This window comes from Ranitomeya variabilis, chromosome 5, assembly GCF_051348905.1.
Source record: "Ranitomeya variabilis isolate aRanVar5 chromosome 5, aRanVar5.hap1, whole genome shotgun sequence".
NCBI classification, from domain to species: Eukaryota; Metazoa; Chordata; class Amphibia; order Anura; family Dendrobatidae; genus Ranitomeya; species Ranitomeya variabilis.
The window spans coordinates 168272261-168290640 of NC_135236.1; the positions used below are offsets into that span (position 1 = coordinate 168272261).

The window sequence follows — 18380 nt, forward strand, 5'->3', positions numbered from 1 at the left end:
ACTGGGAGCTCAGGACATTTCCCACATTGAGACAACTGTGAGCAGAGCCATAGATAATGCTGTTAATGATTGAGAACCAGATCAGGGTGCTGAGGAGGTATTGTTATCAGAAGGGAGGACGGTTGATGGTGGAGTTGGTATTTAAGCAGAGCTGATGTCTAGCCAGCAGATCTTCTGGGGATAGATCTGCTTTTTTTTGCTGTTTGCTCAGGAATAGACGATGTAATATCTAATGATGTTGTGACTGATGTGTAAGACTCAACAGTGCCTGAAAGCTCTGGTGATGATGGCGAGTTCTATATGCAGGCATGTGGTGTGCAGGTATTCATTTCGACATTGCCAGAGGACCAACCAATAGCAGTATGTAGGCTTTGCTGTTGTAAAATCGGTCGTGTACATCCTGGCATACATCGACTAGGATATATGTCTCTTCATCAGCACATGAAACAGCATTACCTGCTCACATGGGGAAATGCAAAACTGAACAGCAATGTGAGCAAAGCTCAAGCTGTGCTCCTCATGATCATCAGCCAGTCAGAATCCACAAGTAGGGCCACCCCATTGCCTTGTCATTGTCATCAGCCTCATCATCCTCATCTATTGGTTTCTGTACTCCTCCTCCTCTCAATCTGTTGTATCTTGAGTTAGCCTATTGTGTGACAAAAAACATGTGTCCAGGTGTCCGTTTGTGTGGAAACTGATCTCTCACATGTCCAAGTTCACCACAATTGATGCAGATTCATATGGATTCTACTGTGCTTTGCTAAAGAATCATGTGCACTTAGTCCCAATGGAAGATACCTATCCACCTTGATTTATTGAATGAAGCCATCCCTGATTTATAATTTCACATACAAGAGATAATGGTCTGCTCATTGGAATTGATGTAGTGCTGCAATAACAGCAATGTGCCTGAGCCACCAGATGATTTGCAAAATTGATTCTTGTATATATTGAAGCATTTATACAAGCAAAATTATAGGGTGAGATGATGGATAATTATTTGCAGCAAACAAACTGTAGCATTCATTACTTTTCTTCCGAGACAAAAATTGTTATAAAAAGATTGTTGGGTTTCTATCAATTTTCTTTTGACTTCACCATCAGTTTTAGTGTATATCCAAATTTTTGGGTGTCAGCATTTGAGTTGAATTCCGCAAGCAGGACCCTGTGCAGGACTGGGCTATGGATGTGCACAAGGGCAAAAATTCTTAGAAAAAAATTGTTGGGGTTCCATGATCAATTTTCTTTTGTTCAATGATTTACAATACATTTTATTACAAATCCAAATTTTGGGGGTTTAGTATCCAGGGGAAGATCCCCAGGTATGACCCTTCACAGGATTGGAACTCTGTGCAGTGATAGGCACAAAGGACAAATATTCTTAAAAAAAAAAGTGGGCTTGAGGTCTCTGATTCACTATTAATTTTTGTGTATATCTAAATTTTTGGGATGCTGAAATCCCCAGGTAGGACCCTGTACAGGAGTGTCCACCTGTGCAGGGCAGGGCACAAAGGGAAAAATTGGTGTAACTTAGATAACAAAAATTCTAGGTGCCCCAGTAATGCAATTTACCTGAACAAAATTTTTGTATAAGTAATGATTTCTTTGGGTCAGGAGAAGTTCCTCTGTAGAATCCAGTGTAGGATTAGTCTCCTGCATAGAATATAAAAGACCCTGATTTTCTGTGTTACCATTTGAGTTTAGTGCTCCCCTTCTTATCAGAGCCATAACTATTTTTCTGTCAATATGGCCATGTGACCTCTGTGGAGAGTACTCCACCCTCTCTTCCAGCGGAGACCCACATTTATCCAGTCGACATGGAAGGCTCGAAATTTCAAAACCTTACGGGTATGTGCACACTTTGTAGATTTTGCTGTGGATCCGCAGCGGATTGGCCGCTGCAGATTCGCAGCAGTTTTCCATGAGTTTACAGTACCATGTAAACTTATGGAAAACCAAATCCGCTGTGCCCATGGTGCGGAAAAAACCAAGAGGGAAAGCATTATTGTTTTTTCCGCAGCATGTCAATTCTTTTTGCGGATTCCGCAGTGATTTACATCTGCTTCTCAAAAGGAATCCGCAGGTGTAAAACCGCAGGGGAAATGCACACAAAAAATGCTAAAAAAAGCAGTAAATCCATGTGAAATCCACAGGTAATCTGCAGTACATTTTTCCTCCGGATTTTACAAAAACAGTGCAGAAAAATCTGCACACCAATCCGCAACGTGGGCACATAGCCTCACAGACAAGCCTACTGTCTCTTGCAACCTCTCGTGCAAGGGCACCAACGCACTCTTTTTTCCAGGCACTACAGGATTTGATACAACCATTGCCAACAAAACAAGACATTGATTCCTTAGCCCAAAGAACTGAAGCCAGCCATCAACAGGCCATGGGCGCTCTGCATAGTGATATTGCCTCAAGAACAACAGTAACAGAAAGTGTCTCTAAAGATCTTCCCTACCGACTTAAATCCCTTGAGGGAAGACATGAAATATTTGCATAAAAAGGATTCCTAAGACCACAGGCCAGGAGGATCTTAAGACTGTGATCATTTCTCTATTAAATTTAGTTACACAGAGAGGCTCAGATGCCCCATACATTATAAATAGTGTGCACTGGCTAACCAGAATGGGCCCTCTTGATTCCTCCAACCCAAGAGATGTTTTTGGCAGGCTTCATTAATACATTAACAAGGAGGAGATTCTTCATTGTGCCCGGTCTTCCAATCTCATTTTTATGGATAAAGCAGCGGTGAAGCATTTCCCGGATGTTTCTGGTTGCACACTTTACATGAGATGTCTACTTGAACCACTCATACCAAAGATCAGAGGACATCAGATGGGGACATCCATCTCATCGTTAAACAGGGAAGTTCTACCTTTTTTCTTTAGAAACACAAATACCTTCCTGCCCTGATTGAACTCCTGGGTTTTGACCCCATCCCTATTTCTAATTGGCTTTTGGTGGAATGTTACCCTCCCTTTCTGCAGAGTTCCAGAAGACGAAACCACTCTCCATCCTCCTCGGCTACATTGACCAGGATGACTTAAACACTTGTTGTTGGACCTTGATTGAGCTGTTCTCTCTTCCTGAATTTGGCTGTCTTCCTTGACAGCCCCTCCTCCAGATACATTCTTAATTTTGATACTTTTAGGACCAAGATGGATCAAGTGATATCCATTGTTATTAGTATCCTATGGACCAGTATGCACAGATATAGATATTTATACTTTAAAGCTAGGGTGTCTTTCAACTTGGGCTTGATCCTCAGTGGACTTGGGAGGGTGGAGGGAGTGGCACGGGAGGGGAGTGTCTTTGGATCCCCTGTATGTGCTTATGCAGCGCCCCAGAGTCCTGGTCGTTGCAGTACTGTGGCCCCGCCACTAAGGGGGGCTATGGTACGTCTGATGGCACTGAAGGAGTTCATCTGACCAGGTATCACAGACACCAATACATTTCACAGTCGGGCCTCCAGGGGGAGCTGAGGGTACTATTCATTAGGCCACTCCTCACATACTGGTAAAACTGGGGGTCAGGCAGGAAGTTAGGACAGAAAGCTGACTGGGTTGGAACCAGGCAACACCCTGTGGCAGAGGGTGTTGTAGGGGAAGATTCGGTAGGGTCCCTGTCAGGTTTGGGACCCTGACAGAGGCCTGGCAACGAGAAAGAACGTCACGGGACCGTGCCTGCTCAGCATAGCGGCGGTGCCCTAAGAAAGGATCAGAAGCGAGATATATTGTGCTGAGTGAGAAACGAGATCAAAGCAAGAAGGAGAATACCAGTAGGAGTCGTGCTGTAAGATCGAGGCAACATCCTACTGAGGCGCACAGCCGGCGGCCGGAACGCAGAGGAAGTATTTCTATATATATATAGCTTCAGGCAATACTTCAAACCAACGGCAGGACAGTCAGTCATAGGCGGGCTGTCTCACCTAAATCACCTAAGAAGACATAGGGGGCAACCTGTGGAGAGGGGCGACTCTAGGGTCCCGGAAGAGCTCCGAGCCTACCCGTCATACGGGTGCGTCCCAACCATAACACCGGGAGGGACGGGGGATTAGCAGAAGATCATCTAATCGAGTTGTGAGGGAACACGAGAAACAGACACAACAGTTGTGGGGACTATCCCGTAAGCACAGCAGGGGAGGACCACAACACATAGCGCTAGCAGGAAGGCACAGATTTCCACCTGCAAAGAGAACTCTGGAGGTGCCATTGGACCGGCCGGACTTGCGCAGCCTGGTGAACCGTATTCCGGACTGAGGACCCAGAGACCTTCAGTAAAGAGGTAAAGAGACTGCAACCTGGTGTCCTCGTTATTTACTACTCTGCACCACCACCACCACTACCACTATCCACATCTATTACGGTACGCCCCTCAGCAGGGTCACGGACCGGGTCTAGCCGCCGTGACAACCCCAGGACAGAGACTCAGAGGCCCGGTACCGGGTACCCCTCGGCCCTGCGGCAGTGGGGGCGCTACACTTATAATTGGAAATGTTTTCCTGTCCCCAGGGATAATTGATATTGAAATATTTTCCTATTATCTTTTATTTTTCAGATGAGTTTAGTGAAATGCATAGTAGTATTATTAACAGGTTATTGGTTCTATCTCACGTCCTTTCATGGATATTTTCTGCAGTGGATGGGGGAATGCTGTTTTTTTTTCACTTATAGAGTGTCTGGTGCTACATAGCACTTTGTGCTGTGCTTATCTTCGTCCCCCTAACCTCCCTGAGGTTGGAGGTTGCTTAGATTTGTAAACTGAGCTGTTAGCATTAGCTTTACTTTTGTCTCTTTTTTCTTAAGCTTTTCTTATTTACTCTCTCTAGTTAAGGTACCTTCACACTAAGCGATGCTGCAGCGATATCGACAACAATGCCGATCGCTGCAGCGTCGCTGTATGGTCGCTGGAGAGCTGTCACACAGACAGCTCTCCAGCGACCAACGATGCCGAAGTCCCCGGGTAACCAGGGTAAACATCGGGTTACTAAGCGCAGGGCCGCGCTTAGTAACCCGATGTTTACCCTGGTTACCAGTGTAAATGTAAAAAAACAAACACTACATACTTACATTCGCGTCCCCCGGCGTCCGCTTCCCTGCACTGTGTAAGCGCCGGCAGTAGCAGGGCACAGCGGTGACGTCACCGCTGTGCTTTGCTTTCCGGCCGGCACTGACACATTCAGTGCAGGAAGCTCTGAGCAGCAGCGCGGATGCCGGGGGACGTGACAGACATCAGAGGGTGAGTATGTACTGTTTTTTTTTTTCACTTTTACAATGGTAACCAGGGTAAATATCGGGTTACTAAGCGCGGCCCTGCGCTTAGTAACCCGATATTTACCCTGGTTACCATTGTAAAACATTGCTGGCATCGTTGCTTTTGCTGTCAAGCACAACAATACACGCCGATCTGATGACCAAATAAAGTTCTGAACTTTCAGCAACGACCAGCGATATCACAGCAGGATCCAGATCGCTGCTGCGTGTCAAACTCAACGATATCGCTATCCAGGACGCTGCAACGTCACGGATCGCTATCGCTATCGCTGCAAAGTCATTTAGTGTGAAGGTACCTTTACTCTCTATCCTTTTTGCCTTGACAAAGACAGAGGCAGCATTGAGTGGGCTTGTTGCTGAAACTGTGCACTGCATTGGGAGGTGGGATTCTATGTGCTATCATGGTTACCTTAGGCCTCAAGATTTAGTTGCTGAATTACATTATTAAGGTGTGGTGGTGGTGGTAGGGACCTCATGGTTTGTAGGATGTTGCTTTTAAATCTTTTGTGTATTATTTCAGGTTTCAATCCTCTGTTGATTTGGATCCTGGGCCATTCTTATGTCTATTGGGGAGTGTTGTGGGCGGCTGTGAGGAAGGATGGTAGACAGCTCGGGTTTTCCAGGAACATGATGGTGATCAGGTGGCTTGGTTTCAGGGAAATGGGTTGGTATTACAAGAAGTGCATAACAGCGCTTGTCTGGATTGGGCTCCTGATATTTTGATGCTACATGTGGAGGGTAATGACCTTATGTGTTCGCCATTTTAGGGAGTTGGTCAAAGATATTAAACATGACTTGTTACACCTTTGGATGTCATTTTCAGGGATGATTACAGTTTGGTCTGAAATCGTTCTGTGAAAATGCTGGAGGAATGCGCAGTTTGTTGAAAAGATAAATAAGGCCAGGATAAAAGTGAATAAGTCGGTGTCCAATTTTGTTTGTACAAATGGGGGGTTGCTGTTTGCCATTTTGATTTGGGAAAAGAGGGATGAATTTTGGTTAGCAGATGGAGTTCATTTAAATGTGGAAGGCAGTGAACTTTGGGCACTTGGCATGCTGTGGCCAAAATTATCCAAATTACGGTGTCATTGTTTTCATTTGGGATCACAATGGGGGAGGTTCTTTTGGGGTAAGGGATTTAGAGGTAAAGTATGGAGTTTATCCCACCAGAACATCGACAATACTAGCGTCATGGGAATGAAGGGAAGATCAAATATTACTCCCAAAAATATTACACCAATACAGTCGTTGTGCTGATTGGGAGCTATGATAGAAACACATATAGAAGTAGAAATATCAGGTCTATGTTGGTTAGGTACCATTACAATTACACTTTGTAAAGGAGACAATTTCTCTAGGTTCTAATAAATTATCCATTTGATGTATACGAGTGCTACAATATTCTGGAGGATGATAGTGATGGAAGGTAAAATAAGTCTGAAATTTATTTTCATGAGAACAAAGTGAAAATTACTGACTATATAATGGAAACATATTTACAGTCATGGGATAGACTCCGTCAAAGATTTTTTGTTTTACAGTAATTCCCCTACATCTTGTGAAGACCTAGACCTTTGACACCTTTAATGTGTTCGGAAGAACGTGCTTATGCCCTCTGACCCCAGCTCACCAGTAACATCTTGACTGGTCTTTTTTACCTCCAGATTATTTTCACTTACAGTTTACAGATCTGTATTTTGTTTTTGCTCCAAAGATTTTGCAGCCTGTATGACCCAGAAGATGAAGAGAGAACAGGATTAAGTTGGATTTTATTGCACAATTGAACAAATTAATGGCTGTGCTTATTAGCATATGCCTATTCATTTCACTTACAGGATTACACAACATACCTGGAGGATCATTTTGAAATATCTGCTTTATTTTTAGTGTTAACCTGCAGACTCAGAGACTTTATTGATTATTTTGTCAGTTGTAAAGTAATTCTATTTTGTATACTGGAGATTAAATGTTACCTACCTAGGCAGGATTTTATTTTCCAAAATGACAAAATAATTTTCAGGATATCATAGTTTTAAGGTAATAATAAAACAAAATCGATTTATAATTTCTTATACATTTTAATGATTATAGTTATTATTTTTTAGTGATATACAGTACATGTATTGCATTGTATTCTGCTTACAGTATGAAATGGTAGTGTACTGTGTCACCTAGAACTGTGCGGCAATTGCTCAAGCGGTTTAATCACAAATTACCGTAACGTTCCAGTGCAGGTTTTTTTACTGTGTTGCTAATGGTTTCGATGTGATTTTCATTTACCACATCTATATACAAAAACTAAAGTACGGTAACTTGTTTTAGCGAATGTATAATCATAAATTGCCTATTTTCAGGTTTTTATGTTAATTGTATTTTTTTTTTTAATTTTGGCAGTTTTGTTTATCAAATGTTGCAATTGAAATCTTGCAGTTTTCACACTATACAGTGGGGTTAATTTAGACTAATAACGTCTTGTTCTTTCAGAAAATCCACATGGAGGTTAACAGCAATAGACTGATTCAGACCCTATCATTTTTAATTTAAGCATGTTGTGAATAGTGGATCCGTGTTACCACCATTGTATAGAGGACCTGTCATTGTATGCCTGCCAGTGATGATGAGACTTCTGAAATGTTTTCCTGAAAGAACTTGAAGTATGAGTCTAAAATAGCCACAGTGACCAGGATGAAAATTTCATTAGTTCTTATTTTGTTTAACACACTTTCAGATATGAAAAAAACATTGCCAAAGCTTAACATAAATACATTTTAGCACAAAACCCTGATTTAAACTATATGTAATTTTCTGATTATATGTGCAGTTTTGCCATCTGGTTCTTGTCTGTGCAGCATAGCATTAAATGAGCAACAGTTAGAGAAAATAAGATAATAGAGGATAACAGCAGCAGTGATTTAGAACTATTCTTAAATGGAATGTGTCACTAGGTTTTTGCTATGTAATCTGAGGGCAGCCTAACAGAAGTGTAGAGACCCTGATTGTAGTAATATGTCACTTACTGGGCTGCTTGCTGTCATTTTTATATAATCACTGTTTTCTCTGCTGCAGATCTACCAATTCTCTGAATGCTGAGCTCTGTGTAACCCCGCCCCCACCACTGATTGGCAGCTTTCTGTGTGGACAGTCTGCAGAGAGCTGCCAATCAGTGGTGGAGGCGGGGTTACACAGAGAAAGAAGACTAGAAGGCACATGACAACTAGTCCTCTAGTGACACTCTCCTACTGAAACAGCACTAATTTTAATGTTAGTGTAACAAGCAGAGCCCTAAGAATTCTTAAGGCTTTTTGAACAGAGCTGATAATTAGGAATGAGCATTCATTAGAACACTCATTGTTCATCAGGTGATGTGGCAGCACATGGTCTTGTCTAACAGGTGATGTGCTGCTAATATTTGTTACTCTATGCCAGTAGTGGAGTACCTCAGGCCTGCGGGCTGCTTACAGCCCCCGATGACCTTTTATCAGGACCCCGGGCAGATTTTCGGGGACAGCAGTGCTTGAGCTGGCCCTTTAGTTTCTTCTTGCTTTGTGAGAAAGGTTCACTACTGACTGCTGAGGCGCGTACAGTGAAAGATTGTCCTAACACCAGTGTCAGCATCAGGATGTACCTTCTGGGCGGAGTTAGCACACGATTTGTACGGCCCCCGAAGGATTGTATAAATATCCAAATGGCCCTTGGCAGCAAAAAGGTTATCCACCCCTGTTCTATATGATTATATTAACTATCATTCTATGGGCATATTGCACAGGCTAATAAACGACCGCTGATCAGCTTGTCTATAGCTGAATAGTGATAATTTAAGACCGGAGGTTGGCATTTCCAAATTGGCCCCTATTATGCTCATTTTTAAATGGAACATATATGAAAGTACACTATATATACAGTTGTGCTCAAAAGTATGCATACCTCAGCAGAATGTTTGCTTTCTTGGCCTTTTTTCAGAATATGAATGATAACACCAAAACTTTTTCTCCATTCATGGTTAGTGGTTGGGTGAAGCCATTTATTGTCAAACTACTGTGTTTTCTCTTTTTAAATCATAATGACAAACCAAAACATCCAAATGACCCTGATCAAACGTTCACATACCCTGGTGATTTTGGCCTGATAACATGCACTGAAGTTGACACAAATGGGTTTGAATGGCTACTAAAGGTATCATCCTCACTTGTGACCTGTTTGCTTGTAATCCCTGTGTGTGCATAAAAGCTGAGTGAGTTTCTGGGATCCAGACAGACTGTTGCATCTTTCATCCAGCCACTGAGGTTTCTGGATTGTGAGTCATGGGGAAAGCAAAAGAATTGTCAACGGATCTGAGGGAAAAGGTAGTTGAACTGTATAAAACAGGAAAGGGATACAAAAAGATATCTAAGGAATTGATAATGCCAGTCAGCAGCGCTCAAACTGTGATTAGCAAAAGGAAAATCAGCGGCTCTGTAAAAATAAAACCATGGTCAGGTAGACCAACAAAAATGTCATCCACAACTGCAAGGAAAATTGTTCGGGATGCAAAGAAAAACCCACAAATAACATCAGCTGAAATACAGGACTCTATGAAAACTAGCGATGTGGCTGTTTCAAGATGCACAATAAGGAGGCACGTTTGAATAAAAATGGGCTGCATAGTCGAGTCACCAGAAGAAAGCTATTACTGCCCAAATACCACAAAGTATCTCACCTACGATATGCAAAACAGCACAGAGACAAGCCTCAACAATTTTGGAACAAGGTAATTTGGAGTGATGAGACCAAAATTGAACTTTTTTGCCACAACCATAAACATTACATTTGGTGAGTAGTCAACAAGGCCTAGGATGAAAGGAACCCCTTTCCTACAGTAAAGCACGGAGGTGGATACCTGATGTTTTGGGGATGTGTGAGCTACAAAGGCACAGGAAACATGTTCAAAGTTGAAGGAAAGATGAATGCAGCATGTTATCAGCAAATACTGGAGGCAAATTTGCACTCATCAGCCCAGAAGCTTCTCATGGGACATACTTTGACATTCCAACATGACAACAATCCAAAAAAGAAGGCCAAGTCAACCTGTCATTGGCTAGAGCAGAACAAATTGAAGGTTCTGGAGTGGCCATATCAGTCTCCTGACCTGAATATCATTGAGCCACTCTGGGGGAGATCTCAAGCACGCAATTCATGCTAGACAGCTCAGGAATTTACAGGAACTGGATGCTTTTGCCAAGAAGGGTGGGCAGTTTTACCATCGGAGAAAATAAATAACCTCATCCACAAAAGACTTCAAACTGTAATTGATGTTAGAGGGGGCAATACACAGTATTAAGAAATGGGGTATGTAAACTTTTGATCAGGGTCATTTGGATGTTTTGGGTTGTCATTATGATTTAAAAAGAGAAAGTAATTTGACAAAAAAATGGCTTCACCCAACCACTATTCATGAGTGGAGAAAAAGTTTTGGTGTTTTTATTCATATTCTCTGAAAAAAGGCCAAGAAAGCAAAAATTCTGCCGGGGTGTGTAAACTTTTGAGCACAACTGTGTATATATGTATATATATATATATATATATATATATATATATATATATATATATATATATATACAGTACACACCTTCTCATTTAAAGATTTTTCTTTCTGTATTTTCATGACTATGAAAATAGTAAATTCACACTGAAGGCATCAAAATTATGATTTAAGACATGTGGAATTATATACTTAACAAAAAAGTGTGAAACAACTGAAAATGTGTCTTATATTCTAGGTTCTTCAATGTAGCCACCTTTTGCTTTAATGACTGCTTTGCACACTCTTGGCATTCTCTTGATGAGCTTCAAGAGTTTGTCACCGGGAATGGTTTTCACTTCACAGGTGTGCCCTGTCAGGTTTAATAAGTGGGATTTCTTGCCTTATAAATGTGGTCGGGACCATCAGTTGTGTTGTGCAGAAGTCTGGTGGATACACAGCTGATAGTCCTACTGAATAGACTGCTAGAATTTGTATTATGGCAAGAAAAAAGCAGCTAAGTAAAGAAAAACAAGTGGTCATCATTACTTTAAGAAATGAAGGTCAGTCAGTCCGAAAAATTGGGAAAACTTTGAAAGTGTCCCCAAGTGCAGTTGCAAAAACCATCAAGTGCTACAAAGAAACTGGCTCACATGAGGACCGCCCCAGGAAAGGAAGACCAAGAGTCACCTCTGCTTCTGAGGATAAGTTTATCCGAGTCACCAGCCTCAGGAATCGCAGGTTAACAGCAGCTCAGATTAGAGACCAGATCAATGCCACACAGAGTTCTAGCAGCAGACACATCTCTACAACAACTGTTAAGAGGAGACTTTGTGCAGCAGGCCTTCATGGTAAAATAGCTGCTAGGACAGCACTGCTAAGGACAGGCAACAAGCAGAAGAGACTTGTTTGGGCTAAAGAACACTATGAATGGACATTAGACCAGTGGAAATCTGTGCTTTGGTCTGATGAGTCCAAATTTGAGATCTTTGGTTCCAACCACCATGTCTTTGTGCGACGCAGAAAAGGTGAACGGATGGACTCTACATAAAATACCAAAACCAAAATTGCCCTCTCGGCCAGCAGAGGGCATACCTCTCAGCCAAACCATATAAACCTAAAAAGAACACTGGGCTGCAAGATAGAATAGCAAATATCTGCAAAGTATGCGACCAAACAAGAGAGGTATCAAAAATCAAATTTTATTCTTACAGTATAAATACACAATATTACAGTAAATATTTATGGACAAAAAATACAGTGATTGGAAAGACGTGCCAACATAGCCACCAGCAAAGATGTCATAGAGGGCTGGGGAAGGACACACACAGTCCAGGCAACCTGACTGCCCATCCACGCCAGAGTGTGGCCCAAGTTCAAAACATTTATTGATATTTTATAAAATATAAAAGAAGCAGCATAAATGGTCAATGTTAATAATGGAAGGGGGTATCCAGTGAAAAGCCCCCTAAGGAGTTAAAAAGCTCAAAATAGCAATGACCCTAGACCGTAAATGTGGTTTGTGCTGCGTAAGAACAGGGCATATAATAACAAATTACCGGCACATCCAAGTCCTAACAAAAGTGCATGCAGGCAAATACTAGTAAAGGCACATTACCTTGGGACATAGTGGGAGGCTGGTACCGGCGTGGTATGGACAGAAGGAGGGCCTCGACGCACGTTTCGCCGTAAAAGGCTTCGTCAGGAAGCCTTTTCCAATCACTGTATTTTTTGTCCATAAATATTTACTGTAATATTGTGTATTTATACTGTAAGAATAAAATTTGATTTTTGATACCTCTCTTGTTTGGTCGCATACTTTGCAGATATTTGCTATTCTATCTTGCAGCCCAGTGTTCTTTTTAGGTTTGGATGGACTCTACATGCCTGGTTCCCACCATGAAGCATGAAGGAGGAGGTGTGATGGTGTGGGGGGTGCTTTGCTGGTGACATTGCTGGGGATTTATTCAAAATTGAAGGCATACTGAACCAGCATGGCTACCACAGCATCTTGCAGCGGCATGCTATTCCATCCGGTTTGCGTTTAGTTGGACCATCATTTATTTTTCAACAGGACAATGACCCCAAACACACCTCCAGGCTGTGTAAGGGCTATTTGACCAAGAAGGAGAGTGATGGGGTGCTACACCAGATGACCTGGTCTCCTCAGTCACCAGACCTGAATCCAATCGAGATGGTTTGGGGTGAGCTGGACCGCAGAGTGAAGGCAAAAGGGCCAACAAGTGCTAAGCATCTCTGGGAACTCCTTCAAGATTGTTGGAAGACGATTCCCGGTGACTACCTCTTGAAGCTCATTAAGAGAATGCCAAGAGTGTGCAAAGCAGTCATCAAAGCAAAAGGTGGCTACTTTGAAGAGCCTAGAATATAAGACATATTTTCAGTTGTTTCACACTTTTTTGTTAAGTATATAATTCCACATGTGTTAATTCATAGTTTTGATGCCTTCAGTGTGAATGTACAATTTTCATAGTCATGAAAATACAGAAAAATCTTTAAATGAGTGTGTCCAAACTTTTGGTCTGTACTGTATATATATATATATAGTTTGTAAATAAAAACAAACAGTGATGTGACTAAAAGGGGTGTACATTGAAAATTGTCTTGTGTTTTCTTTCAGCTTAATCAATGCCGACTTCTGTGTGGGATCTGTGTGTATTGCATTTGGAGGAGTCCTGGGAAAGGTTAGCCCTGTGCAAGTGATGTTTATGACTCTCTTTCAAGTTACGCTCTTCGCTGTGAATGAATATATTCTTCTAGACAAGCTTCATGTAAGATACATGTCTCATTTTCATTTTGTATGTATGTGCACCTAAAGTAACTATGATAAATTGATTTAATATAAACCCATTAACTTCAGTATGTAACTGCAAATACTTTACTTATTTTGCACTGATACATGATATCTTCTTAATTTATAGTGATAGCAAATTTCATAATTCTATTGGTTGCCTTTTGACCTTCTTTCCTCAAATGTGACTTTACAATTCCCAAGTATAGTCACAATATCTGGAGCCCTTCATCCTGCAGCTGCTGTCTCCTTCTTTCAGGCCCTGGAGAGGCTTGAGAAGCACTGCAAAAAGTCTAAACCATGCATCCCCTGCCTTTTCTCTGATGACGCAGAACCATCATCATTGATGGTTACCTATCTGACACCAATGGAAAGGCAGAGAGAGGAGGCATGGTTTAGGCTTTCTATAATGCTCCCCATGTTTCTGCAGGGGTCATTTTGGAAAAGAAAAGAACAGGCTGACAGAGTGAGGCTGCAGAAGAGAGGGTACTAGATATTGAGAAACAATCTTGGTACAATAAAAGAAAAGATATCTGAAATGTTGATAAAAACACAATAATATGGTAAAAAGGTTCCAATTTATCAGCTGAAGGTTGTTGGGGAACCTAGCAGCAGGTGTTCAATTCCCCAACGGCACTACCACAAGTCTGCGTAGGCCACCGGTCACATATAAACAGTAAATGCTTAATTCACCGGCACTGCGGTGTATAATCAGTTTATCAGATGTTTTCACCCTCGCATTCATATCTCTGGGGATGGTGACTTAACATACAACATGGCGGTGCTCATTTTCTATACAGCAGATTATCTTTGATATCCAAAAAGTGAAAAAGGCACTCACCAAATAGTTTTAATCTGATACTTAATGGCAGGATGTAGTTCTAGCAGAGAAGGGAGCTGGTGCCCACATCAAGGCGACAGTTGTTTTGCATTTCACATGCTTCCACGGGTGACTGACAATGCACAAATATGACATTGCACATTATGTGCCATCATGTTGTAGCACCGACCATTGGATGTATACTGACTAATGCAACTAAATAAAGGCAAGGAAGACAAAAAGTGACTTATCCGGTAAAAAAGGAACAGCAAAACACAAGTCGTGCTCACCTTATAGAGTTGTGAGAGTCACAACTTCTTTGCTAGCCTGTGCAAAAAAAGGGCTGCTGTGGATCCACCAGAAGAGATATAATACAAAGTAGTAGGAAAAGTGGATGTAATCCGGCACTGCAAATAGTCCAACATGCTATAGGAGACCAAGAAAGTATGAATGCGGTTTTTATGTGTCAACTCGTTTCGAAGAATACAAACTTCTTCATCAGGACAAACAACGATAATCAATTACTGTATTGAGGTTTGTCTTGATGAAGAAGTTTGTATACTTTGAAATGTGTTGACAAATAAGAATCACATTCATACTTTATTGGTCTCCTATAGCATGTTGGACTATTGGCAGTGCCGCATTACATCCACTTTTCCTGAAGTTTTGCATCTTGTGAACTGACTAATGTCTCCCAAGGTTTCCCTAACAAATGCTATAATGTTGGGGAGGGAACGATCAGAAACTTTACATTTAAAGAGAACCTGTCATGTCTCCAAATGCTGTACACCTGCAGATACGGGGTTAATCTGCAGATGATTAATGCTCCAATGCCATCTGTCCGACTTAAGGTACCTTCACACTAAACGACTTTGCAACGATAACGATAGCGATCCGTGACGTTGCAGCGTCCTGGATAGCGATATCGTTGTGTTTGACACTCAGCAGCGATCAGGATCCTGCTGTTATATCGCTGGTCATTGCTGAAAGTTCAGAACTTTATTTGGTCGTCAGATCGGCGTGTATCGTTGTGTTTGACAGCAAAAGCAACGATGCCAGCAATGTTTTACAATGGTAACCAGGGTAAATATCGGGTTACTAAGCGCAGGGCCGCACTTAGTAACCCGATATTTACCCTGGTTACCATTGTAAAAGTTAAAAAAAACACTACATACTCACCCTCTGATGTCTGTCACGTCCCCCAGCGTCCACGCTGCTGCTCAGAGCTTCCTGCACTGAATGTGTCAGTGCCGGCCATAAAGCAGAGCACAGCGGTGACGTCACCGCTGTGCTTTAGGGCCGGCGCTTACACAGTGCAGGGAAGCTGAGGCCGGGGGACGCAGCAGACACAGGAATGTAAGTATGTACTGTTTGTTTTTTTACATTTACACTGGTAGCCCTGCGCTTAGTAACCCGATGTTTACCCTGGTTACCCGGGGACTTCGGCATCGTTGGTCGCTGGAGAGCTGTCTGTGTGACAGCTCTCCAGTGACCACACAACGACGAAACAGTGACGCTGCAGCGATCGGCATCGTTGTTGATATCGCTGCAGCGTCGCTTAATGTGACGGTACCTTTACTGAAAGATTGACTCTCTACCTGTTGGATTACAAGGTTAGCAGTATTTGGGACATGACAGCTTCCTTTTAAACACCCAATCTTCTTGTTTGACCAGGAGATAAGCTGTTGCCAGAGGCGTCTGCCTTACTAGAAATAGGAAAAACCCAATGTGGCTAAACAAAGAAGTAAGACAGGCAATTAACAGTAAAAAGAAAGCATTTGCACTACTAAAGCAGGATGGCACCATTGAAGCTCTAAAAAACTATAGGGAGAAAAATACTTTATCTAAAAAACTAACTAAAGCTGCCAAAAAGGAAACAGAGAAGCACATTGCTAAGGAGAGTAAAACTAATCCCAAACTGTTCTTCAACTATATCAATAGTAAAAGAATAAATACTGAGAATGTAGGCCCCTTAAAAAATAGTGAGGAAAGAATGGTTGTAGATGACGAGGAAAAAGCTAACATATTAAACACCTTCTTCTCCACGGTATTCACGGTGGAAAATGAAATGCTAGGTGAAATCCCAAGAAACAATGAAAACCCTATATTAAGGGTCACCAATCTAACCCAAGAAGAGGTGCGAAAGCGGCTAAATAAGATTAAAATAGATAAATCTCCGGGTCCGGATGGCATACACCCACGAGTACTAAGAGAACTAAGTAATGTAATAGATAAACCATTATTTCTTATTTTTAGGGACTCTATAGCGACGGGGTCTGTTCCGCAGGACTGGCGCATAGCAAATGTGGTGCCAATATTCAAAAAGGGCTCTAAAAGTGAACCTGGAAATTATAGGCCAGTAAGTCTAACCTCTACTGTTGGTAAAATATTTGAAGGGTTTCTGAAGGATGTTATTCTGGATTATCTCAATGAGAATAACTGTTTAACTCCATATCAGCATGGGTTTATGAGAAATCGCTCCTGTCAAACCAATCTAATCAGTTTTTATGAAGAGGTAAGCTATAGGCTGGACCACGGTGAGTCATTGGACGTGGTATATCTCGATTTTTCCAAAGCGTTTGATACCGTGCCGCACAAGAGGTTGGTACACAAAATGAGAATGCTTGGTCTGGGGGAAAATGTGTGTAAATGGGTTAGTAACTGGCTTAGTGATAGAAAGCAGAGGGTGGTTATAAATGGTATAGTCTCTAACTGGGTCGCTGTGACCAGTGGGGTACCGCAGGGGTCGGTATTGGGACCTGTTCTCTTCAACATATTTATTAATGATCTGGTAGAAGGTTTACACAGTAAAATATTGATATTTGCAGATGATACAAAACTATGTAAAGCAGTTAATACAAGAGAAGATAGTATTCTGCTACAGATGGATCTGGATAAGTTGGAAACTTGGGCTGAAAGGTGGCAGATGAGGTTTAACAATGATAAATGTAAGGTTATACACATGGGAAGAAGGAATCAATATCACCATTACACACTGAACGGGAAACCACTGGGTAAATCTGACAGGGAGAAGGACTTGGGGATCCTAGTTAATGATAAACTTACCTGGAGCAGCCAGTGCCAGGCAGCAGCTGCCAAGGCAAACAGGATCATGGGGTGCATTAAAAGAGGTCTGGATACACATGATGAGAGCATTATACTGCCTCTGTACAAATCCCTAGTTAGACCGCACATGGAGTACTGTGTCCAGTTTTGGGCACCGGTGCTCAGGAAGGATATAATGGAACTAGAGAGAGTACAAAGGAGGGCAACAAAATTAATAAAGGGGATGGGAGAACTACAATACCCAGATAGATTAGCGAAATTAGGATTATTTAGTCTAGAAAAAAGACGACTGAGGGGCGATCTAATAACCATGTATAAGTATATAAGGGGACAATACAAATATCTCGCTGAGGATCTGTTTATACCAAGGAAGGTGACGGGCACAAGGGGGCATTCTTTGCGTCTGGAGGAGAGAAGGTTTTTCCACCAACATAGAAGAGGATTCTTTACTGTTAGGGCAGTGAGAATCTGGAATTGCTTGCCTGAGGAGGTGGTGATGGCGAACTCAGTCGAGGGGTTCAAGAGAGGCCTGGATGTCTTCCTGGAGCAGAACAATATTGTATCATACAATTATTAGGTTCTGTAGAAGGACGTAGATCTGGGGATTTATTATGATGGAATATAGGCTGAACTGGATGGACAAATGTCTTTTTTCGGCCTTACTAACTATGTTACTCCCATCTCCCTTTTGGAAACATTTATTGTCAGCCAATATAAGTGTTCATGTGTATGGGAGAGTTGGGACAGACGCTTTACCTTCAGATCAAACATACTAAAGTGTATGGCACCTTTACATATTGACAGACACGATGAGTCAGCTTACATGACGAATTTCAGCAGAAGACTTGCATAATCCACTCCCTAAAAATAATTACTGTACTATACTGCCGTATGTCATTAGGTGAA

General features: G+C 41.9%; 1 protein-coding gene across 2 annotated transcripts in view; it reads left to right on the forward strand.

The window, feature by feature from the left end:
• The window catches only part of RHCG (Rh family C glycoprotein), a 350822-nt gene that overhangs the window by 269028 nt on the left and 63414 nt on the right, over positions 1 to 18380 (forward strand). For both annotated transcript variants that reach the window (XM_077263476.1, XM_077263477.1), the window contains exon 3: positions 13418 to 13568. In XM_077263476.1, coding sequence (XP_077119591.1) covers positions 13418 to 13568 — 151 coding nt within the window. The remainder of the gene's footprint in view (positions 1 to 13417; positions 13569 to 18380) is intronic.